We start from the raw sequence: 10,426 nt of genomic DNA, 5'->3' as shown, positions 1-10,426 counted from the left end.
AATGGCTGTCATTCAACTGCACCCTGCCAATGCATTTAATTCGTGACCTACTAACACAGATCAATGAGTCAGAAGCCACATTGGCAAAAGTGAGGAAAAAAACTGAGGATGGTGTGTTTGTTTTTCTTCTATAAAATGTATTCAAAATAGATATATCCCTTTTTTTCGGAGGACAGATTAATTTAGGATGTACGACTTAGCTGCTAAGGACAACTGCTTCCGCATCACCATTTCATATCTGTAGACAAGGTACGGGGAAAATACTTTAACATTTCAACCAAGTGTTCGTGTTTATTATCTTGTTTGTTTTTCAATCTTGGATATATTTTAAATCGACGTATTTGATGTAATCTAATTGAAATTATATACCAAAAAGTCTTTATTTGCAACCCATTAACCAATGAGTAATATAAGGTACAACTATGCAGTGTATCATTCTGCTGCAATCAGCAAGTTTTGGGGCAAGAATTTGATACTTTATTATTATGATTATTATTATTTAGTATTGCTTTGTAATGGAGACTGTTCTGTTTATGTATAGAGTGCTTCGAGGTCCTAAGATTACCCACAATGCATTGCTGGCGGGCATTTTGGAAGTCCACAAAGCTTTTCACTTCATTGTTATTGTTCAGCGAACCAGTTAGATTCTACATTGTAATGCCGAATACGTGCGTTATTGTTGGCTGTTGTAGCCGAGGGGAAAAGGGTGGGAAGGGCTTCTTTGGACTTCCGAAGTGTGTTTACGATCAGGGGATTGAAGCTCAGGAGAAAAGTGAACGGCGAAGACGAATGTGGCTGGCAGCTATCAACCGGTCGAATTTGCCAAAGCTTGACTGTGTTCGTGTTTGTTCTGACCACTTTCTGACAGGTAAATTGAATTATTTATGATGTAGAAATAAATTTTAAAAAGGTTAAGGGACATGTGTACTTCATGTATACATCTGTCGACACCATTCAAGTATGGCTAGGTTAAATACTGTAGGTGTTGCTTCTTGAGTAACATTTCTGAAAAAATTATTCTTAAAAGATCTAGATTTTGAACAAGTATATACCAAGAATACATAGTAAATGTGCATTTCATCCACTTTGATGAGATATTTCTTCTCTCTCAGTGGATAACATTATTAAATAACTACTTCACCATACACATGTATCAAACAAACATGAAGTATGCGCTGTTTGCAATTGTATTTATTTTCAATCTTTGTTTAGATGAAAGGCTCATAATTAACACCTTTAATTTACAATGGCTGAGGGGGGCGGGATAGCGTTTTGAGTTTCAGTGTAGTATCATCCAATGTTCGCATGTTTTCGCCACATCACAAACCTTGACAAACACAGTAAGAGGATTCCTCAACAAATCTGTCGTAGGCTTCCATACTTTTGTAATTTTGAAAATCCTTCAGTTCACAAAAGGGACTTGGGTGGAAAATAAGATAGTTAACAAGTTCGATGTAAGTCACACACGGCAACAAATCGGGATCAGACTTCCAGTCCTTGTTATTAATTTTGTAGGGATCCAATTTTCCAATAAAATGCAACTTCGCAGCATACCGCTCGCGTGCTTGCTTGTCTAAACTCTCCACGTAGTTTTCCATAGTGTTGATGGACAAAATCCGTACACAAACGAAGCTAGTTGAGTAAATAAATAGACAAACTGAGTAAATATTTGCTCCTCTCGCTATCACCGCTTGTAATCGATAGGCTTCCAAGATGGCGGCACGAAGCCGTGTTACTATTTTTAGCACAAAGCGCGGAGCCCTCTATAGGTTCTGGGAAGTAGGCCTTGTTACCTGTGACAATATAGCGACACAACGTTGCCATCCTAAAACTGCCCTGGTTTAACCGTCACAACGTTACTGGATTTCAGTATTTATTACGGTAGAGGAGTAAATCATTATTAATTTCCGTCATTTTATATTTACTGTTTTCCTCGCATTGTTTTAAAGGTAGACTACTACGGGCGTCATCCGGACAGCTGTTATGCCGAGAATTGCATCCCCGCCGAGAATTGCGTCCCGTGTCGCGGGAGCGCACACACGTCACTCCTGTTGCTACAACCGCTTTTACCTCGTTTTACATCCCCACCGAGAATTGTATCCCCTGTCGCGGGAGCGCGTACACGTCACTCCTGTTGCTACAACCACTTTTACCTCGTTTTATCTCACTTTTACATCACTTTTCGGGTATGTAAGAGCGAACATATATCCAAGACCACTTCGTCTTGCATTTGTTGGGAATGTAATACAACTTAAACCATTTGGCATAACACCGCCCGTAAGTGAGGCAATTACGTCATGCACCAAGCTCAATGCCCACACTGTGTCTTTATCCGGCTTATTATGTTGATTATCCCGCTTTTTGCCAAACCCCCTGTAAAATATTTTCATATGAACAAAACCGAACAAACATAAGTGTGTTTGGACTTTCCCAAACCAGATCCAGAAAAGATGGGATAATAACCGCACTCGGTAGCAACAGAATACAGTAATCCCTCGGTTATTGCGGTTAACGGGGACCAAAACCACCAGCGAAAAGTGAAAATCCGCGAAGTAGCGAGGCCCCTTCAAAAATGCTTAATTTTTTTTTTTTTTTTTTTTAATTATTTTGTCATTATTATTTTTTAGACCTGCGAAGCTCTGAACCCGCGAACGTGGAACCATGAAGTAGCGATGCCCCTTCAAAAATGCTCTAAAAAATATATATATTTTTAAAAATTAGTTCATTTCATTTCATTTAAAATTATTATTATTTTTTAGACCCGCGAACGTGGAACCGCGAAGTAGCGAGGTCCCACTGTATTCGGACATGCTGGAGAAGGCGCGAGGAATAGTCATCGCTAGGAATCTGAAGCTTCTGTTTACAGAGGAAGAGACATCAGTCTGTATAACATGTTCGACTAATAAGGAAATTAAACCGGTGGTCAGCGTATTGCCGTCATAAAGTTTTTGGGCTACTCTAAACTTTCCTGTTTACAGTCCGAGTTTGAGAAGGCTTCTGCCTGAAAATGCAATACGGGAGGCTACTAGCCCCTGCCCTTGCTCCATGCAGGGGCGTATCCAAATTAATTTTTAGTGGGACAAAAGGTGTACAACAGATATTCTTTGGGGGCCACCTAAAAGTTACCAGGAGGAAAGCTACCAACCTTTCATTTACGAAGTATTTTTCATATTTTTGTCTCTTTAACCCCATAGGAAAGGTGTATTTGACCTTTTTATTTTGGCATGTTAACATTCATATTATGATGGACATGTTTCCTTGTTTATGTGAATTTCAGAATCATCAGCTGCAGCCTTTTATGTAAAACGGATAGCTGAACGACCAGGCAATTAAGTAACAATGTATTGTACAAAAACAGCACTGCATAAAACCTTATCAATTTCAATTTCTTGGATTATTTAGTGACAATTATCGCACCCAAATAAAATAATATTCTGTACTTTTAGCAACTAGTTCTCGGCTGTAAACCTTAAACATCTCTAAGGTTATCCAATCGGATCACAGGGGGAGGCAGTGCCCCCACGGAAGATCCGCCAGCACTCCTAAGTCCTTGTTTATTTAAAAAAATAATTATATTGTTTTACACAAGCCTAACTGTTTACAATTCACAGAGAAGTACCAGGATTGGTTTGGTTTGAATAATTTTATTGACATTTTTAACAGCAATTAAACACATTCACAATTTCATTATATCATATTCTAACAGTATGAGGTTTGAACAATTTTTATCAACACTTTTAACAGCAATTAAACACATTCACAATTTCACCATATCATATTCTTACAAGGTTTCTGGAGGTAAAGTGAAAGTGTGACATTCTGCCTTTGCTCTTTATTTCCTCCAAAGCTTTTAGTTCTTGTTTGATCGCGTCCTTCTTTCATCACAGTGCTCCCCTTTATGATGAGTTGAGGGTTGTTTATTAAAATTTTGGTTTGAACAATTTTATTGACACTATTAACAGCAAATAAACAATGTGAGGTTTGAACAATTTTTCTCGACAATCTTAACAGCAATTAAGCATATTCACAATTTCGTTATTCACAATTTCGTTATATCTGACAATATGACGTTTTAACAATTTTTTTGACATTTTTAACAGCAATTAAACACACAACTTCATTATATCATATCCCAACAATATTAGTTTTTATTGACACTTTTAACAAATTAGATACTTCTAGGTTTGGTTTTGGCCACCCTATCGTCACGGTCCTCACCCAAGCCACTCCACAATGAAGGGCACGGCCAAATCTCTTCCCACTGTTCATAACCTTCCAAAAAGGGGGTGCAGCATTCATTGAGAGTAGAGACGGTAAAGTTCATAGGTGTTGTTGAAGTATACAAATTACTTAATCAAAACCGGGGGGTCCGAGTCCATTCTCTGGGGGTCATTGAGAGCATTGAGAGAGAGAGTTACCTGTGTCTGACTCCGGTATCTCATTTGGAGACCCACTGGAGAAAACTCTGGAGTCCTCTGACTCTCTTTCTGTGATTCCAGGCCTTCCCCTTTTTTCTGGGTTAGGTGGGGGCAAGGGACCTGTCGAGGGCAAGTCTCTTGTTTCCTTGCCCACGAGAAGAAGGAATCGGATTTTTTTCTTCCCCCGCTTCCTCCGGCTCAACTTCATACAATTCCCTTGTGGGCTTTTTCATTGGCAATCGGTTTTCCTCTAGATCTCTAATCTTTGGTTCCGGTGTGGTCACCCCCCCCAATTTGGTCCTATTCTTACCCCTCTTTCCCAAGTTGGATTTTCTGGCCTCAGGAGGGACATTCGCCTTTTCGATTTGTTTGTCTTGTTCGATTTCAGGTATTGGCGGAAAATTCAAGTCTGATTTTTTTGGCCTCACCTCCAGGTCCTTCCTGACTAAAAGGGATTTTGGGAGGGACATCTGCATTTTCAATTTGTTCGTCTTGTCCATTTTCTTTGGGTATTTCTTGTCCATTTTCTTTGGGCATTTCCGTATCTTTATTAATTTCATTGTCTTTGTTACCTTCTTTCCCAGCTTTCAACTTGTTAGCAAACAATTTCGGGCTGTTCCTGTAGAAGTGGTTAGTTTCTCCACAGAGATTGCACTTTCAGCTATTGGTACACTCCTCAAAAGAATGTCCAATTGTCCTACACTTTCCACAAAAGATTCGATCACATGCCTCAGCCAGATGTCCATGCTCAGCGCGTTTGTGGCAGAGTTTGGGTTGTCCTTGATAGTGGATATAACCTCGGTCTTCCCCCAGGACTATCATCGACGGGAGGTGTTTCAGCCCCTGGAAACCCTGAGGGTCTTGCCATTGTTGGATGGCACCAGGAACCATTCCAGACGCCGTCCTCATTTCTCACCTCCATAGCCTGGCCTTTTATCGTGCAGTACTTGCGCAACCAAAAACAGATGTCCTCTTTAATCACCACTTCATTGAACATTCTGACAATGACTATCTTGTTAGCATTGTCAGTCAGCTTCTCCACCGTAAAAGCAGAAAACTGGGGCCTCACTCCCTCAAAGCGATCCCAAAACTCGCCAAAAAGGGCCGCCGATGTAAAACTCACATCGTTAAATGGCATGTTATAACTGCGTTTAAATCCTCCGTTTTAAATTTCAGACACTTTCGAATAAACTTTAGTGTAACTATGCACTTTGCAAATGTATAAAACGAGCATGAACAGACCCTCATCATGGAAAAGGTGTCAAATCGAAAGGGGATGGCTAAATACCATATTGGGAATAATTTTAGGAGTCTGGTTACTTGTAAACAGAAATAATACAGCAAAACGAACGGATTACAAGAAACAATGTCCAACAAAACAAATGTCTTGGGCGGATTTATATTTGTCTGTCGGCATTATCGTGTGCTTTGGAATAAATATCTTACACGGTTGGATTCTATGGATTGTCCTTGATGTCACAAAGCCATTTTTGAGGACATTCAAAGAAGTTAAAGATGACCAGGGGAGGTAATATTGAGTTACACCGGCTTTATAGTTTTCGGGCATCTTGTTTTCAGACTAATTGTGATGTTTCAATGTGGCACATGTTACTTATAGTCAAGTGCGGCCTATGTCCCGTAACCTAATTATAAGCCGCACCCAGGACATTTTTAAATGAAAAAACATTTTGTACATACATGAGCTGCACCTGACTGTAAGCCACATGTGCCCACTTTAAAAATGGGATATTTACAAAGAAAGACGGTACACAGGAAGAGATTTAATAAAATACGGTACCTTAACCGCTTAACATTCAGACGGCCCGCCGGTGGGCCATCTGACTTCTGATAAACAAATACATACATTCCAAAATATATCTAGTTTGAGCGGGGAAATGTCAAACAATTTTATACTGATTTTTTTAGGTCGCTGGTTCGCGCCTCGGCCGAGTCATACCTAATTGGTAAAATGGCGGCGCCCTCTGTTAGCTGCGGCTGCATCGGCTCGCTACAACGGGTCAGGTGTATCGACATTTCGTTCTGTGTACATTGTTACAAAGAATGACAATACAAAGGAAATTATTATTATTATTATTAATTATTATTAATCAAAAATAAGGGATTCGCTTTATACACAAAAATACGGTATTTCCTCTACACCCTTCTCAACTTTTTAAGTTCTGACCCATTTTAATGCATGGAGTAACCCAATCGCATACTTCCATCTTCCAATTTAATATGTTTTTCGATCATTTTAAATTGGGTATGCGAAATAATAATTTTGAAAAGGAAAAATGAAAAATAAAATAATATGATCTCATCCTGCCAATGTTTGCTTTTGTCTGGATCATCTAGGTTACTGGTAGCAGAGGACAACGGCATTGTAGATTGCTAATATTGTTGCCGTCTTTTACGTAATCTGTCTTGCCGTAAGTAATAAGGGGCCATTTTGTGTTTTTAAAATGTTTAATCGCTTAATAAGGAGGATTTGCAATGATTAATAAGCAATTGATGGAGGTTGACAGGAATGAGAGAGAAAGACTGTTGATGATGCGTAAGCACTTACTATAAACTTAAAGTTAAGGGTACTGTAACTTTAAATGAGTGTACACACAAACAAGAAAATAAATCTCAATTTCTTTTTATATTTTTTGCCTGCGGGAGTTTGCATGCCCAAACTGAACAAGCTCAGCAGTCATGGGCGGTATTGAGCGGTCTCTTGTGGAAGCCTCTGAGACCTCTCACGAACTGGATTTTGCTACGTATAGCCAGCAAGACCATTTAAAAAAAAAATTTGTCTTGAAATTCCTGTGGGTAGGGGGGGGGGGTTTGGGGTTTTTAAGGGTTATTGTTCTATCTTCGTTATTCATTATCCATTATCCGTTATCGGTCAGTTCATAATACGCTACAAAGCCTAGGAGCCGGGACACTTACTCTCAGCCAAAAGGCCAAGCTAAGGTCCTAGCCCTAAAGCCTTGCTGCGATCATTGCGAATGCACCGTTCCCGGAGGTACTGCAATACCGGGCCGATGCGTGGAGTGGACAGAGCAAGCTCTTATTCCATCTCCGGATTGCAAAAATCAAAGGGGTTTTTAAGGGTTATTGATCTATCTTCGTTATTCATTATCCATTATCCGTTATCGGTCAGTTCATAATACGCTACAAAGCCTAGGAGCCGGGACACTTACTCTCAGCCAAAAGGCCAAGCTAAGGTCCTAGCCCTAAAGCCTTGTTGCGATCATTGATTATGGCAAAGGCCAAGCTAAGAACTGACATAGCATCAAAGCCACAGTCCAAAAACAACAAGGCCAAGCTAAGGACCTAGCATCAGAGGTGCTCATATAAAGAGGTACCTTTATCGTGCCTGAAAAAAGTATCTGCAGTTGTACTCATTTAGGGATTAGTGAGCATTACACCACCAATGGTTTCTTTCTTAAGTGTAAGGAAGATTATTCTTGTGAAATGGTTTGGAAAAATTGAATAGAGCAATTTTACTGATTCAATGTTATTTGCTTGAGTAGTGTTGAAGAAGTCTCCGGGACGATAATGTGACGAAAGGCGAAGAGTGACACAGAAGCCGACACAGGAGCATAAGTAGGTACTTGAAATCTATCAAAGACGTTGGCTTATTAAATACTAGAGCGTGGCTCCAAGTGACTAACTATCGTGTCTTTTTTTCTTACTGGGTCATCTTCATATTTTGCTGTTATTGGTCCATTGATTATTGTGCATCAAGAGCAAATATTCACATTAATCTTCCAAAATATTAAACACTAGTTGTGTTAAAGTTGTTTTGAAATAAAAATGTTGAAAAACATGTATGATTAAGCAGTATTTGTGAGCTACTTAAGATGTGGTAGTTTAATTTTATTTTTACATTTTTACATAATACATCAATGCACGTACAGTAAAATGCAGTAGAGTCACCAGAAACTCATCTCATCTCATTAGCCGTACCGCTTGTCCTCATTAGGGTCGCGGAGGGGCTGGAGCCCATTCCAGCCATCTTCTGGCAGTGGGCAGGGGACACCCTGAACTGGTTGCCAGCCAATCGCAGGGCACACGGGTACAGACAACTCATTCGCTCATTCACACCTAGGGACAATTTGGACCGGCCAATTCACCTGAAATGCATGTTTTTGGAATGTGGGAGGAAACCGGAGTGCCCGGAGGAAACCCACGCAAGCACGGGGAGAACATACAAACTCCGCACAGAAAGTCTGGAGCTGGATTTGAACCCACGACAGGTTCCCATGACATGAACTGTGCCGCACAAGCGCTAACCACTGCGCCGCCGTGCTGCCTTCACCAGAAACTGTGTGTTGAAAAATGTAATTTTTAAGTATTCTGTAATTGTGGACATTAATGTATGACTCCATCTGTTGTCCCGCAGATTTTGTGATGGGCAGTGGATTATCCATTAATACATGACAGCATTTCGGGTAACTCTTTCTTTTGAAGATAAACTTGACTGGACTTGACAAATATGCTATCAGTCAAAGAAGAAGCTGTCTCCATTGAGCCCTACAATGGAGACAATGCCCTGCTTCTCGCTGTAGCCTTACAAAAGTCTAATCAAGACCTGATGGGTAACACATCTGCTATGCCATTCATAGCAAAAAACACTTGCCGCAGGAAGAGGAAGTTTATCCCAGGGGAGGAGAAGAAAGACACAGTGTACTGGAAGAGACGGCGTAAAAACAATGAAGCAGCTAAACGCTCACGGGAGAAGCGGCACATAAACGACATGGTGCTGGAAAACAAGCTAATGGCCCTCAGGGAAGAAAACGCCTCCCTCAAAGCTGAACTTTTGTCTCTTAAACTAAAGTTTGGACTTTTGACCTCAGCAGTTTATCCCCAAGAAGTTGAGAAGTTATCCAGCAACAAGTGTTCAAACTTATATCAGCAATCTGTCTCAGCCAATGCTAACCAAGGTCCTTCCAGCAAAGAAACAGAGCCCCCACAACTGCGCAGTAGATGCATTTCTGTCATCAAACAATCACCTAAGGGTTCAACTCAAAGTCGATTAAGTATATGCGGAACCACAGAGGTAAAACAGGAACTTGCAGAAAATAGGAGTGACACATATGAGAGAAGTAGTTCCCACGAACTTTTCAGGAACTACCTGGAAAAGCCCTTGTCAAGAGTCTTCACCCAATCTGATCTTGTCTTACAGATCACCAGGTTGTCCAGTAACTCTCCAAGAACCTCAGATGATGGTGCCATGAGTAAATTATCAGATGGTGAAGATGAACAGCAGTTCCCAAAAGGGTTGCTGCCGTCGGCAGTTTACACAATTGTGTCTACTCACAAAATCCCTTCAGCTTTGCCACATAAACTAAGAATCAAAGCCAAGCCCACCAAAATCAAAGTAGAAGCCATGGACCTAGAATATGAATCGTCAGCTAAGTTCGCCTCGCCTGTCAACAACCAGACGTCCTGGGATTCTTCAGACTACCCAATGTATTTTCTGTGCCCTTTCTCTGAGCAGGTCACTAGTTTAAATGGCTGGGATCAGCAGTCAGAGTTGTGGCAGAAGAGCAGCAAAAAATCACTTCCGGATAGCTTCACGGGTAGAGAGCGGTACCACAGCTTCTCGGACAATTCAACTGTAGATTTGAAACAGTCATCCCATGAACATTTAGACTGAGAGGACTGTGGTATCTCTGAAAAAAACTACAAGTTAAAGCCCAAAAAGTCTCTTCTCAAAACAGAATCTCTCCCTTAAAGTCCTTTTGTTGTTTTAAATTTCACTTATTAAGTGGTAGAATATTAAGTCGAAACTTGGCTTTGAGCATTTTTTTTGTTACTGTAGTTTTCAAACAAAGTACATTAAAATTTTAACACAACATGGTAATTTGGTAAGCAGAAAACGGAGTAGGGTCTTTTGTACTTTAAAGAGACACTGCGTGATATTTGACCACTATATGTCACTGTATTGTGTAGTGCAACCGAAAAAGGAGGGCTACAAAGCACACGGAAGAAAACATATGGATCCTCAAAGTGAA

At 40.4% G+C, this 10,426-nt stretch overlaps 1 protein-coding gene and 1 pseudogene across 2 annotated transcripts; one reads left to right on the top strand and one right to left on the bottom strand.

Moving 5' to 3' along the window:
- The first annotated feature begins 59 nt into the window (after positions 1 to 59).
- nfil3 (nuclear factor, interleukin 3 regulated) lies at positions 60 to 10,426 on the top strand. 2 transcript variants are annotated; one of them, XM_088355584.1, is made up of 4 exons: positions 60 to 249; positions 7,940 to 8,012; positions 8,812 to 9,468; positions 9,595 to 10,426. In XM_088355584.1, the coding sequence occupies exons 3-4, from the start codon at positions 8,905 to 8,907 to the stop codon at positions 10,066 to 10,068; spliced, it is 1,038 nt and encodes a 345-aa protein (XP_088211710.1). In that variant the 5' UTR covers positions 60 to 249; positions 7,940 to 8,012; positions 8,812 to 8,904; the 3' UTR covers positions 10,069 to 10,426. The 2 variants fall into 2 exon arrangements, with proteins under 2 accessions (XP_088211710.1, XP_088211709.1); XM_088355583.1 differs by having other exon boundaries at positions 8,812 to 10,426.
- Positions 7,407 to 7,632, bottom strand: LOC148351236 (U2 spliceosomal RNA; annotated as a pseudogene).

The sequence above is a fragment of the Urocampus carinirostris genome, chromosome 16, assembly GCF_059441175.1.
Source record: "Urocampus carinirostris isolate Australia breed hairy pipefish chromosome 16, RoL_Ucar_1.0, whole genome shotgun sequence".
NCBI lineage: Eukaryota > Metazoa > Chordata > Actinopteri > Syngnathiformes > Syngnathidae > Urocampus > Urocampus carinirostris.
This window is presented reverse-complemented; position numbering and strand designations above follow the sequence as displayed.

What these genes read in the sequence shown, in the direction of transcription:
- nfil3 (XM_088355583.1), top strand. Translation starts at nt 8,905, where the DNA reads ATGCTATCAGTCAAAGAAGAAGCTGTCTCCATTGAGCCCTACAATGGA.